This window comes from Lissotriton vulgaris, chromosome 8 (genome assembly GCF_964263255.1).
Source record: "Lissotriton vulgaris chromosome 8, aLisVul1.2, whole genome shotgun sequence".
Taxonomy (NCBI): domain Eukaryota; kingdom Metazoa; phylum Chordata; class Amphibia; order Caudata; family Salamandridae; genus Lissotriton; species Lissotriton vulgaris.
Window position 1 is genome coordinate 105,162,288 of NC_141696.1, and position 14,956 is coordinate 105,177,243.

The 14,956-nt window shown below is 48.7% G+C and overlaps 1 protein-coding gene across 2 annotated transcripts in view; it reads right to left on the reverse strand.

The window, feature by feature from the left end:
* Nucleotides 1-10,366: 10,366 nt before the first annotated feature.
* Nucleotides 10,367-14,956, reverse strand: part of NUP98 (nucleoporin 98 and 96 precursor) — a 944,939-nt gene continuing 940,349 nt past the window's right edge. For both annotated transcript variants that reach the window (XM_086933760.1, XM_086933759.1), the window contains exon 33: nucleotides 10,367-12,470. In XM_086933760.1, the coding sequence (XP_086789886.1) occupies nucleotides 12,253-12,470 (218 nt within the window). In that variant the 3' untranslated portion in view covers nucleotides 10,367-12,252. The remainder of the gene's footprint in view (nucleotides 12,471-14,956) is intronic.

Here is a 14,956-nt window from a genome sequence, read left to right on the forward strand (position 1 = left end):
TCACAACTACGTGCTCCGGTTGGGGAAGGGAGAGGGATCTGCCGCTGACCCAATCGCGGTCCGTGAGCCACCACTGCAGCTGTCTCGCAGTGCCCTCCGAGATCAGGACATGGTCGGACGGGTTGCCCTGATGCTGGCCCCACTGAAACTTCAGGTCCCACTGCAGAGCCCGCATCCGCCAACGGGCGTGATGCATGAGAAGGATGCAGGAAGCCATCAGCCCGAGAAGCTGCAGCGTCAACCGGACCGAAACTCGGGATAACGGCTGGAAGATTGGAATCAGAGCCTGAATATCCCGAACCCGCTGTTCGGGTGGGTAAACCCAAAACTGCGCCGAGTCGAGAACCGCTCCGATGAAAAGGAGCTTCTGAGAGGGACACAGGTGTGACTTTGGCACATTGATGGAGAACCCCAGCTGGTGCAAGAGGTCTGCCGTCGTCTGGAGGTGGTTGACTACTGTCTGGGGCGAGCCCGCCTTCAACAACCAGTTGTCGAGGTAGGGGAAGACTGAAACCTCTAACCTGCGCAGATCAGCTGCGACCACCGCCATCACCTTCGTGAACACCCGTGGGGCGCTTGTAAGGCCGAAGGGGAGCACGGTAAACTGAAAGTGCTCGTGGGCTACCGTGAACCGCAGGCAACGCCGGTGGGCCGGCAGGACGGGGATGTGGAAATAAGCGTCCTGCAAGTCCAACGCTACCATCCAGTCTCCAGGGTCTAGGGCAGCTAAGACCTGAGCCAGAGTCAGCATCTTGAACTTCTCCTTCCGGAGGAAGCCGTTGACGTTCCGTAGGTCCAAGATAGGGCGTAGGCCCCCTTTGCCCTTCTTGGGTACCAGAAAGTAGTGGGAGAAGCAACCACGTCCTACTTCTGGCCCAGGAATGCGCTCGATGGCCCCCTTGGCCAAGAGGACCGAAACGTACTCCTGCAGAAGCCGCAAGTGATCCCCCGATACGCGGTGGTGTTGCATGGCTTGAGGGGTCGTCACGAAGGGGAGGGAGTAGCCCCTCCGGACGATCTGCAGCACCCACCTGTCCGAAGTGACAGTGCGCCAGTGAGAGTGGTGATGGCGAACCCTGCCCCCCACTGGCGTCACATGGGCCGAGAAGCACGGACTAGGAGGGTTTAGAGGCGGATGCTGCGGGGGAAGGTGTGGACTGGCCTCGCCGTTGTCCCCGACCGCCTCCACGGCGATTTCCACGGCCGCCACCGCGCTGGAAGTTAGTCTGCGGCGTGTGGCTGGCAGCACGTGTGGGGGCGCCCTTTCCTTGGCCACGAAAGGAGCGAAAGGCACCAGTTTGCTGGCTCGGGGCCTAGAGGCCCAAGGACTTGGCCGTAGCCCTGGAGTCCTTAAAGCGATCAAGCGGATGGTCTGCCTTGTCGCCAAAAAGGCGACGGCCATCAAACGACATGTCCATCAGAGTGTTTTGGACATCTGCCGAAAAGTTGGCGGACCTCAACCAGGCGTGGCATCTAACCGCCACCGTCGTTGCCATCGCTCTACCTAGTGAGTCGGTGGTATCCAGCCCACACCGGATAGAATATTTGGCTGCATCCTGATCCTCCACAAGGGCTTGGCCGAGTTTGGCCCGTACCTCCAACGGACACTCTGGCAGCACTTCCGCAACCGTCTCCCACAGAGAGTGGGTGTAGCGGCCCAAGAGGCATGCAGTGTTGGAAGACCGCAGTCCCAGACTAAGGGAGGAGAAGATCTTTTTTCCGTACTGCTCGTACCTCTTGGATTCCCTGTCCGGCGGAGCCGACGGGAATGCGGTCTGGGAATTGGAGGCCTGGATGACCAGACTCTCGGGGGTGGGGTGGGTGGACAGGAAACCTGGGTCGCCCGGGGCCGGGCGGTGGCGTCTGGCCACATTCCTATCTACGGGCGAACCCGTAGCGGGCCTGGACCAAGTGCCCAAAAGAACGTCGGTCAAGGCCTCATTAAAGGGCAGCAGAGGCTCGGCTGAGCTTGACTGCGGTTTAAGGACCTCAGTGAGGAGGTTAGTCCTCACGGCCGCGACGGGGAGCTCAAGGCCCAAGGCCTTGGCAGCCCTCAACACCACACTATAGGTTGCCCCCTCCTCCGAAGCCATGGTAGGAGGGGAGACAAAACCAGTGTCTGGAGAGGTGTCCAGGCCACTCACTCCCCAAGTTCCCCTGTCCAGTCCTCTTGAGACTGACAGTCTCGGGTCGGAGGGTCCTCAGACCCCTCCCAATCCTCCTCATCACCCATCTCCTGATACTCAGGGTTTTCAATCAATGGGGCCGATTCATAGAAGTGAAAATCTCCAAACGCGGTCGGAAGCGGCGCCGGGTCGGAGGGTCCTCAGACCCCTCCCAATCCTCCTCATCACCCATCTCCTGATACTCAGGGTTTTCAATCAATGGGGCCGATTCATAGAAGTGAAAATCTCCAAACGCGGTCGGAAGCGGCGCCCAGCGGCGCCGTTCCGACGTCAGAACCGGAGCGAAGGAGGCATCGGGGGCGGCACCGCCCGAGGACGGCGCCGGAGGCGACATCTGACGGACCGACGCCGGGGGGGTCGTAAGGTCCACCGGCTTGACCCTGCGGCGTCGGGCCCGAAGGCGCCGGCGGTGTCGGGACTGTGGTGCCCTACGGCGCCGGCGGCGTCGGGGCCGAAGCACCCGACGGCGTCGGGCCTAAGCCCCCGACCCGCTAGGGGCCCCAGACGCGTCCGCTGGGCCCAAAGGCGCCGCGGAGCCCGTCGGAGGAGAGAGGGACCTCATGGCCATGAGGAAGCGCTCGATCTCCACCCGCGTTGCGTCTCGCCCAGGGACCGGAGGGTGTGGAGCTGGACGCGACACCCGCGACTCCGAAGGAGCCGCGTGGGCAGTGTCACCCAAACCCCCGGCCGCATCGCGCGAGCGTCGGGGGAGTCAGAAAAGCGATGACGCCTCTTCGACTTCTTGTGCTTCTTACCGGACGACGACTTCGACCCGGAGGAGTGGTGCCGACTCTCGGAACTGTGGTGGCTCCGAGCCCGCGACCTGTCCCTCGAACTCCCGTGGGACCGGGACCTCTCACGGCGCGGGCCGACTACCGGAGTTCGAGTCCCCTGCGTGACCGCTCCCGCTGGCTTTCGAAGAGAGGGCCCGGCAGTCGGAGCAGGCCTTGTTGTCGTGGTCGACGCCTAGACAAGTTAGGCACAGGTGGTGAGGATCCGTGACCGACATCGTGCGGTCGCAATCCTTGCAGTGCTTGAAACCAGGCATCCCTACGGCACCGATCGGAGTCGTAAGACTTCGAGAAATGATCAAAAATGATCCAAAAAAAGTTAGTCAAAAATTGACTAAGGGTTACTGCTTTTTCGAGATCTGCGCTTGCTGGTGCGGAAAAAAGAATAACTGACGTCAGCACGCGGAGGCGGCGTCTAAGTACTCCGACGACGTCATCACGGCGCCTACGACGGACCCGCAGACGCCTACCGACGCGCAAGGGTACTGCTACGCAAAAGTTTCCGGATCCAGTTTGACGCCTGGGGATATTCTAAGGTAAAGAATCTATCACTAACGTGTCTCTTTCAGATAAGAACAATAGTTACTTACCTGTAATCTGTGGTTCTCCAGTATTGGTGTCTTTCATAGATTCACATGCCTGAATCATTCCCCGTCGTCGGAGTGGGAGTCCCACGGTACATAAAAAAGCAATAAAATGCTATAAATATATAGTAATACCAATAGAAAAGAACCAGGAAGTAACACAGCCAATGGTACAGTAGGCAAAAACTTCCCATCTATGACTATCATAGTCATTTTGTATGGTCCAAACTACAGCCAATCAGGCGCTAGCACCCACCAGAATGTTCTCCCCAGAGGCTCAGGCTCTCAGATTTTCTCGCAAGGAGTGAAGGTAACCATAATAGCCTAAAAGCCTCTGAGGGGAGGTGGGCGGGTTGCATGTGAATCTATGAAAGACACCAATACTGGAGAACCACAGATTACAGGTAAGTAACTATTGTTCTTCTCCAGTATTAGGGGTGTCTTTCATAGATTCACATGCCTGAATCAGAGTAGCTAGCAGTACATATCTTTGCTGAACAGACGCTCATAACACCTAGCTTGTCCGCTAGTAATGTAAATAACAATGCGAAGTGAATAAACACATATCATATAAAGCATAACATAATGCAATCAAGAAAATATGTGAAAACATAACCTAAGAAGCGTCTGACAGCAGAAACAAGGAGGTGGGAAAACAGAGGCTCACCTTAATGAAACAGGTTCCGTAGAACAGCTCGACCCACAGAAGTATCAGCCTCGCTGATGGACTCTAGACAGTAATGTCTGGTAAAGGTATGGCGGCTTGCCCAAGTCGCCGCCTTGCAGATCTGCTGAAGTGGGACTCCAGCAAATAAGGCCGTAGATGAGGAGACTGCTCTTGTAGAGTGCGCTCTGGGCGCAGATGGTAACGGTCTCCCAGCCTGTGCATGGCAAAAGGCAATGGCAGCAGATATCCATCTTGCAATAGTCTGTTTTGATACTGCCTGCCCTTTACGAATCGCACCGTAGGTAATGAACAACTGGTCGGAGGTGCGTACAGCAGAAGTTCTTTGTAGATAGAATTTGAGACATCTTCTAATGTCAAGCGAGTGTAGAGCTCTTTCCGCAGGAGTTTGCGGGTCTGGAAAAAATGATTTAAGAACAATAGGTTCGTTCAAATGAAAATCCGAAGGCACTTTCGGAATGTATTTGGGATTGGTGCGAAGTATTACAGAATCGCTAGTGAATTGGAGGAAAGGATGATGAACAGTGAAAGCTTGGATATCACTAACTCTCTTGGCGGATGTTAAGGCTAAAAGCAGTGATACTTTCCATGAAAGATACTTCAAGTCAGCTCGATGGATGGGCTCAAATGGGTGACGCATGAGTTGACCCAGAACCACATTCAGATGCCATAAAGGAGGTGGACGACGTACTGGAGGGAACATTCTAAAGAGACCCTTAAAGAACTGTTGAATAATTCTTGATGAATACAGAGAATTGGACCCATCCTGTCGATATCTGGATATTGCAGCTAGAAATACTTTCAAAGTAGCATGGGACAGACCTGTTCGTGCCAACTGCAAGAAAAAAGGAAGAATTTCCTCAGGTTTTGCCAAAAAAGGGTGAACACCTGCTGAACGGCACCAGATACAGAAGCGTTTCCATTTGAGACTGTAAGTCTTGATGGTTGCTGGTGCTCTAGCTTTGGCCAACACCTCTTTACAGTCTGCTGGGATGTTCAAGTGTGCAAACTCATGGTGTTCAGGAGCCAAGCTGCTAATCTCAGCGATGCTGGGTCCGGATGAAAGACTTGACCTTCCTGAACACTGAGCAAGTTCGGGATTGGATGTAACTGAATTGGTTTGATCTCTGATAGTAGGAGGAGCTCTGTAAACCAATACTGGCGCGGCCATCTGGGCGCGATCAGGATCAGTCGGCAAGGTTCCTTCCTCATCTTCCTCAGAACCTTGGGGACTAATGGAATCGGTGGGAAAGCGTACGCAAACCTCAGGGACCAATCGAGGGAGAATGCATTCCCCAGAGAACTCTTGTGGGGGTGCCAGCTGGCGAAGCTCAGGCATTTGCTGTTGGTACTTGTCGCAAATAGGTCTAGGTCTGGCCAACCCCACTGATGAAAGATGTGGTCCACTGTGTTCTGGTGGAGCTCCCATTCGTGGTTGGTGATTGTGGTCCTGCTGAGTGCATCCGCAAGGACGTTTTCCATTCCCGGAACATGCACCGCATGTAACTGTACATTGTGGTGAAGAGCCCATGTCCATAATTCCTGCGCCTCTTGAGACAGGAGAAGAGATCGAGTTCCTCCCTGCTTGTTGACGTAGTGCATACTTGTTGTGTTGTCTGTTCTTATCAACACATTGGTGTTCTGAATGATGGCACAGAACGCCTTGAGGGCAAGGAAAATGGCTCTCAGTTCCAAACGATTGATGTGCCACCGTTTCTGTTGTACAGTCCATTTGCCACTGATCGTGAAGCCTTGCAGATGAGCCCCCCAGCCCTCGAGGGATGCATCTGTAGTGATGGTGAGACTTGGTGGTTCTTGAAGGAACGCATGACCCTGACTGAGATGACATTTCTGTGTCCACCACAGGAGAGACTCTTTCATGAGTGTTGTGATTTGAATGAGGTCCTCGAAAGTGCCTGAAACCTGTTGCCACTGCAGTACTAGTTCCTCCTGGAGCGGCCTCATTTGAAGTCTGCAATTTGGAAGCAATGGAATACAAGCCGATGCCATCCCCAGAAAGGATTTGTATAGTCGGACAGAAGCTGACTTTCTTTGCATGAGATCTTGTGCTAGCCGAATTATTTTCATTTGTCTCTCCTTGGAGACGAAGGCTTTGCATTTGTGAGTGTCCAACATTGCTCCTAAGAATGCTATTCTTTGAGACGATTGCATTTGGGATTTGGAGAAATTTATTGTCAGGCCTAGAGACTGAAACAGGTAGAGACACTGGTGAAGGTGACGATGAACGGTGCCATGAGAATTGGCCTTTATAAGGCAATCGTCCAGATATGGGAAAATTTGTATTCCCTCCAGCCGGAGGTGCGCAGCTACTGGAGCTAAAACCTTCGTAAAAACTCTTGGAGCTGACCGTAGTCCAAAAGGAAGGACTTTGAATTGGTAGTCCCTGCCAGCCACCCTGAAGCGAAGGAATTTCCTGTGGCGAGGTAGGATGGGGATGTGGAAATATGCATCCTGGAGGTCTAGGGTGACCATGCAATCTCCCGGTGATAAAAGATGCAAAATTTCTTGAAGAGAGAGCATCCGGAAAGTTAATTTCCTTAGGTATTTGTTTAATGCTCGAAGGTCGAGGATCGGGCGCCACTCCCCGTTCTTCTTTCTGATCAGGAAGAACCTGGAGTAGAATCCTAGTCCTCTCATCCTCTGAGGAACGCTCTCGATAGCTCCTTTTTGTATCATCATTTTGATTTGGGTAAGCAGCTCCTTCAGGTGAGCTGGAGGCGGGCCCTTTGGCGGTACATTTGGGGGAAATTTTTCGAATTCTAGGGCATGGCCCCTGGCGACAATATCCAGGACCCATTTGTCCGTTGTTATCGACTGCCAATTGGAGTAAAATTTGGAGATTCTTCCGCCAAGTCTTTTGAGAGGGTGAAAGGACGGTGGTGGCAGGTGAAGAGTATCATTGTCGCTTGTCCTTGCCGCGGTATGTTGTCCTACCCCTGTTTGGGGTGTATTGAGATTTTTTCTGCCCATAAGACTGGTAGCGCTGATTTTGGTAGCGCTGATTACCCTGACGGTATGAGGATTGTTGATGTTGTTGCTGGTATCCACCTCTATTGAAGGACGTTCCTCGTCCTCTCGCTCCTCGAAAGGGCGGTTTGTGAAATTGTAGAGTGCCTAAGGATTTGGCCGTTTCGGTATCCTTTTTGATAGTCTGTAAGGCCTCTTCTACCTCGGGGCCGAATAAATATTCGCCATCAAATGGCATGTCTAGAACTCGGTTTTGCACTTCCTGTCTAAAGGCCGTGGAACGTAACCATCCTTGTCTACGGAGAACCGCAGCCCCTGCTAATTGGCGAAAACCTGTAGATGCCACATCAACAGCTGAATCAATTATCTCTTCAGAGGTCCTTTGACCTTCATGGAGAATCTGGAGTGCTTCTGCCTTGGATGGCTCAGGGAGTAGGTCGATAAATGGTGAGATGTCGGACCACATTTGACGGTCGTAACGACCTAAGATGGCTAGTGCGTTAGCAGCACGGACAGTTGTTGCAGCCATGGTGGAAACTCGTTTTCCTATTGAGTCTAGGCGTCTGCCATCTCTATCCGGTGGTGCCGTAACTGCAGAGGACGGATTTCTGGCCCTTTTCTGAGCCGCCTGGACAATTACCGAGTCAAGTTTTGCTTGTCCAATGAGACAGGCAGGCGTCTTGTCTGGAGCTTTATATTTCTTATCAATTCTTGGCAAAACTGGAGGAATGGAAGCCGGTGTTGACATCACCTTAACGCCTTCCTTCCAGATGAATTCCACAATGGGTATTGTTTTAATTTGTCGTCTGGGTTGATCTTTAAAATCGTAAAGGAAACATTCTTGTTGAGTATGCTCCATCTTCATATGAAAACGTGCAGTTGCACGCTCCATCAGCAAGTGGAAATTTGCTACATCAACAGGAGGGGAGGCCGACGCAGTCTGAGGAGATGTAGAAGGAGATTGGACCTGATAGTCCTCCCACTCCGATAAATCATCCACTTCTCCTTCCTCCCGTTGGTCGTCATCTTCCGAGGATTGCGGGTCCTCTTCGTGAGCAGGTTGTGGGTGTGAAGGTGGGACCACCGATGGGAGCACGGGTGGAGGCGTTTCCGAAATTGGAGTTGCTTGTCCAGAACCTGCCGATTCCGAAGGTGGAAACCTCCGATAGTAATCGTCCAGCATAAGTTGTAAATTGGATATTAAATCCAAAGGCACTTGACCAACCGGGGTAGTGACAGGCATCGATACCTCAGCAGGAGTGTGAGGATCCTCATATTCATCATCTTGAAGTTTAATATGTAACTCCGATGGACTAGTGGCCTGTCCAAAAGTATTCTGGGCCATCTCATTGTCACTGTCAGAATCCAGTAGTTGGTCTGGGACTTCAGAGGACACCTTGTGAGGTGAAACACGCAGGGGTGAAAGGCTCATTACAGTGTTGCGCAGCTGTTCTGCTGCTTGGCGTGGTGTTAAGAACACCGTCGACGGAGACCACACCTGTAGTGCCGTGCATGAGGATAACTGCGGCGTCGATGGATTTGTCGCCGACTGATCACCTCTCGTCGACGGGACACTTTTCGGCAACGAAATAGTCGTCGTCGACGGGATACCCGTCGTCGACGGAACACTCGTCGTCGACGGAACACTCGTCGTCGACGGGACACTCTTCGTCGACGGGACACCTTTCGTCGACGGGACACTCTTCGTCGACGGGACACTCTTCGTCGACGGGACACTCCTCGTCGACGGGATACTCTTCGTCGACGGGACAGTCTTCGTCGACGGGACACTCTTCGTCGACGGAACATTCTTCGTCGACGGGGCACTCTTCGTCGACGGGACACCTTTCGTCGACGGGACCGTCTTCATGGTCGAGTCACTCCTCGTCGACGGCGGTATTTTCGTCGACGGCGTAGAGCCTGATGAAGAGCTCGTCGACGGAGTCTTTCTCGTCGGCGGTAAAGCCTTTAAAGACGTCGACGACGAGGCGTCGACGACGGACGTCGACGAGATAGGCCTCACAGAAACAAAAACCATCGTTGGAGATGCCGTAGACGAGGACATAACCATACTAGGTTTAGGAGACGAAAATGTTACCGTAGATGTCACTGAGGTCGTCGTCCTCGTCGACGAGGAAGCTGAAGAAGACTTCACAGGAGACGGAGATGGATTCTGTGGTAAAATCCTGTCAGAAGATAAGGGAAGCTTGAGTTTCTTCCCCTTTGAGGAAGCAGAAGCGCCTTCCATGCCCCTGGAGGTGGGGACAGCCTGAGAAGTGGAAGGCTGATCCAGTCCCTTAGCAGGTGGTTGTTTTTTAGACAGCTTAGCCCTGGGAGATGACATTTCCTCAGGCGCGGATCTCTTCCTGGAGGCTGAAGTGGAAGCAGATGTGACACTGCCTACTTCTGAAACAGGATTTGGAGAATCCTTTAGCCTCTTCAACCACAGCAGTAAACGACCCTCTCTATCTCTGAGAGTCTTCTGAGGCATTTTTCTGCAGATTTTACAATCAGAGGCCTGGTGGTCTGGGTAGAGACAATAAATACACTTATTGTGTGGATCCTTCTCAAAAAGCCGAGGCTTACCACAGCAGTCACAGGTTCTGAAGAGAGATTTCTTTGAAGACATCCTGAAGAGAAGACACAGATGAAGTAGGAATTGAAAAAACTGAGCAGAGCTCAGGGAGACTCCCTTCACACGACGTGCGGTAGAAAATCTGAGAGCCTGAGCCTCTGGGGAGAACATTCTGGTGGGTGCTAGCGCCTGATTGGCTGTAGTTTGGACCATACAAAATGACTATGATAGTCATAGATGGGAAGTTTTTGCCTACTGTACCATTGGCTGTGTTACTTCCTGGTTCTTTTCTATTGGTATTACTATATATTTATAGCATTTTATTGCTTTTTTATGTACCGTGGGACTCCCACTCCGACGACGGGGAATGATTCAGGCATGTGAATCTATGAAAGACACCCCTAATACTGGAGAACTAATCTTACTGAGGTCTCCTGCTTTTCTTCGCACAGGAAACTATTTCAGGCTGTCTATTGTACTGAAATTGTATGTTCACATTATTAGCAGAGGATCTAAATGAGCATACAATCTCAAAGGAAATCACAATTCAATTAAGAGACAATGTTATAAATGTTTTATTTGCTTTTCTTTAAAAATATCAGGTTTCTCAAAAACAGATGGGGCAAAATCTAGGATTTAGTCATAATTTGGCTGTTTTAATAAAAACCTTTTTACATAATCTTCATGCATATGCTCCCTTAATGAATCAATACCAGCAACTTGGTCAAGGTGCATCATACACAGATTAGCAGTGATTGTTTCTGGACGTAGGCAGACACTGCCCAGACACTAGGAATAGATCAACAGGGTTAAAGATAGTCTCTTCAAGAAAAAAATATAGCAATTCCAACAACATTGTACACATTAGTTTCTAACATTAACAAGAAAGTTCACACAAACAAGACAAATTTAACATTTTGCTTGTGTACAAACAATATTTCCATACCATAAAAATACAACAAGAGCATTATATTGTATACCTAAAAAAATATACACATTTTTCAACAAATGGATTTAGACTGAACGGTTAGGGTGTGGTCAACTGAACACCAGACAGGAGAGTGCAGAGATTCTTGTTCACTAAAATAAACTCACAGGTGAGGGTTTCAATGGCCTTTCAGATCAAAAAATTTCCATTTAAGACTAGCTGAAAAGCCCTGCTCCCTTATGAAGTAGCATTGACTATTATTCAGATATTTCATTAACCAGCGATGACCTACTGGGTCAACTCATGCAGTCAAGCCAGTAACACTCCCCATGCATATCCCCCTCTCCTCCATTGGAACAGATGCACTGATCCCTACACTGAGTGACAGGGCATGCACAATCATGTATGCCTCCATGCAAGGGGACACAGCTGCAATGATGGAGGTTGTATAGAAGGAGCGAGGGGAAAGTGGTCAGATCTCCAACAGCCCCTGGCAATAAGACTAGTTTGCTGAAAATGCAAGGCCGGAAGGTGATCAGAAAAATTCAGGCCACATTAACAGTCAGGTTCTTAAAGTTATCAGACCAGGTTGTTAGTTTGAAGAGGTGAGGCTGGGGAAGGTGAGCCTACAGTCTAGTCTGGTGATGAAATTAATTTACTTCTACTTCTTATATTATGGTGCTTTTACAAAGTTTCCTAACAATGAATTCGGAGCAAGACAAGTCAGAGGACGCATGGTCTTCCAACACTAGAGCACCAGAAGCAGCAACTTCACAAAACAGAGAACCAGTGTTTTAATTACCTTGTAATTACATGGGCCCCCAAGAACAAAAAGGTAAAATACCCTTACACATCCTTTTTGTGAAGTTTGGAACATTTTATTAGTGGCTTGTCTTGCTTCCAAAATTTGGCTTAGACAAAAGTAAATACATTGGATTCTATGACTCTTGTGAAACACTCGTCCTTAATACCCGGCTGTGAAATCCTGTTTTCTTTCACAAAATTCCATCTTAAAAAAAAAAAAAAAAATTCAAAGCACTGCACACCCTCTTCATGCAAGGATTTGTAAAAACAGTTTAAAGCTGGTTCTCCCATCTCTCTGGTGAGAAATTCCTCATCACATCTCCTGCCGCTGTGTGTTCTTCTGGTCATGTGGCCTTTGTGCTGTAGAAGAGGAGTTATAAATATGCAAGAGCAGTCAATAAAAGGCTTAGAAAATAGTTGAGCACTGTATACAATCATTGTCTCTGATGTCACGCAGGCCAAGAACTGTGATGAAAAAAGTTGCTTTATTGACTGTGCCAAAGTGTGTTGGATGTGTGTGAATAATGGAGCTCTCTCCACTTTCATAACCAAGTCTGTTAGGTAAGGAGCCCAGCACACAATACGAACACATCCTAATGGCAGACGTCTTTGCCCGGGAGAGGATGATATACCTCTTAATCAAGGGCAACACAAAATGAAAGACTAAGAAATGGTAAAAAGCAGAGTACTTCAAAGCAAGCTGATCTTTTGTCACTGACTGCCAACCGTCAGTTCTCGTAAATAAGACTGCGTGAGACTGCGCAATTCCTCCAAGGCATAGTCCTCTGGCATGGGAAGCCGACCAATGTGGGGGCCAAGCAGGCGTAGTGGAACTCTCTGGAGATCTGGGGTAGGGTCAGATGTGGATTCAGGAGAGTGCTGTAGACTCAAGACCACCCGGAGAATGTTGGCGATGCGCTTGGCCATTTCTAGAAAAGAAAGAAGAATGAGCACTTGTCTTTTGCAGCATACAAAGCTAATTATTTCTGAAACTCACCTACTGAAACAAAGTCAGTATGAATGAACAGAAACTAGTCATCAACATTTCAGAATACCATTTTTAAACAGCACAAAAAGCACTCTCAGAAATCAGGCATTCAGTTTAAAGTACAATAAAACTGAAACATTACAGTAATATCTCAAATATTTGCATAACGGGTCTGAAAGGAAGAAAAAGTTACTTATGAAAAACAGTGACTAAAAAATATGGAATATAAATACTCCCCGCTGATGGCTGTGGAGTGAACTCGCTCCAGTTGCTGTATTTGAGGGTAGATTCCTAGAACAGAGGTTCACTCAACTCTGATGACTGATGTCACATGACGAACAAAGTCTCATAAGTGGATGCATCCATAGCACTTCTTGAATGTGCATCATCCAGTTGGCCAAACTGCATTCAATCAGGAAACAAACTATCAACCCAAGTGATAAGGGAATTCTCTCTATCTCCTTTGTCACCCATGCATCTCTCCTTTGTTACCCATGCAGGTTTTCTTCTCAGCTTGACTGATTTCCAATATTCACTGTAGATTATTGTACCATACTGTTTCATCCAGGCTGGTGCTATGAATAAGTGTTTGAGGACCTTGCACCAGTTTTGATACTAAAGCATTGAACTTGCTTATTCCATCTATATCCATAGTTGCCAGCATCTGCTAGGAGTGGCAATTTGGGGCCGTCTGGTTGCTAACATATTGAGTAGGAGTTTGCCTCACTTTAAGAATATGCTGTGCAAGTGTTCACTGACCAACTTATATCAGTACAACAGTCTCTGATCTTGTTGAATAAATAGTTTGCCTTTCCTGGCAGGTGTTTTGTGGAGATTGAAACTTTGTCTACAGCCCACTTGCAGAGGTGCTGAGCCTCCATTCATAGCATATGGGGACTTGGTTTCTTGTTTGCTTTTTGAAATGATACATCCGCAAGCTGTCCTTGCCTTCAGGGCGATGGGTGTTTCGTGGATTCAGGGCTGAACTGTTCATAGGTAGATTTAAGTGGCTCGGAAATTTTAAAATCTGATGCAGAATTACCTTTAATTGATGGCAAAGTAGTGCTACAGAGAGCTCCCAAAGAAGCATGGCCTTAGCCATTCATCGAGGCATCTGTGATAAAAAAGCAACTGCTATCACAGTTCTTTGATCCAGAGACCTACAGTGACATCACAGGTGCAACCCAGCACCAACAGATCGTTTCTGAGAGCAGAGGTCAGTCTGACCTAGTCATTGTAGTCACCCCTTTTTACATCCGTTTCCAGTCTGTTTGTTCTTCCGATAGCTCCCTCATATGCGGAACAATGAAGAACTACGTAACGAAGGGGAGGACACCACTAGGAGGGACGTGTAAGATGTCACAATGCACGTATCCTCCTTTATGAAGCTTCTAAATAAGAGTTTCTATTTTTGTTTTCATTCTCCTAAGGACAGATCTTATTGGGTGCTCACTAGACCTGCACAGACAGGCCCAAGTTAAGTGGTGATGTTTACTTTCTTGATGGATTTTGCTTTTAAATATATGGAAATACCTGATGTTCTTAAGTCACCACTGGAGGCTTGCATTTTGGAGCCCAAACTGAAGAACTGATGTGATAATCTTTCCTATCAAGACATATCGCAGTCACTTACAGTGCTGTTTGTGGCCAGGAACATAGAAACCAGAATCCTGCAGGGTGCTGGAAACTAGGTATTCTTCACTCTCAAAGTAGAAGATAACAACCTGAAGATCTTTTTTGTGAGAAACATAAGCTGCTGTAGATCCAGAATGGCCAGCCATATTTTGGCATTCTCCTTCACTCAAATACCTGGAGCAAAACTGTGTGTTTCTCTCTGGCTCATGGGCACATTGTATTCATACCCTACACCAACCCGGGCAGAATAATCTCACATACCAACCATATGATACTTCTCAGGATTCACCACTATGGATGATTTAGTCTCAAACGGCTTGCAGTCCAGCCCCCACTTTCAACCTATATCCGGACAGAATGTTTAGACGAGGCGAATAATAGGTTCGGGGGTTTTAAGTAGGCGTGCCCAGTTACCCAAATCGGATTGTTACACCTTATTTTTCCCATGTAAAAGTTCTAAAAACATATTTTTTTTCAAAGCCGAAAAATCGATGAATCTGGGAAGTGAACACAAAGTTTGAAGCTTGAATTATTAATTGGGGTTGCCAGTAGTTCACCACAAGTAATAAAGTCACTAACCTATTAGGTGCAGGCAAACTTTAAATATATCAAATTTAGCTCAACCCCTGTAGCTATGGCATACAGCAGACAGGCTCAACTTTGAGAAAATGTGTTCAGAACCAAAATAGTTATAAAGTAAAAAAAATAAATAAAAAAAAAAGAGGAAAAGCTTAAACAAAATGACAACAAAAATCATATAAGGAGATATGAATTCGTAAAGATTGAAGAGAA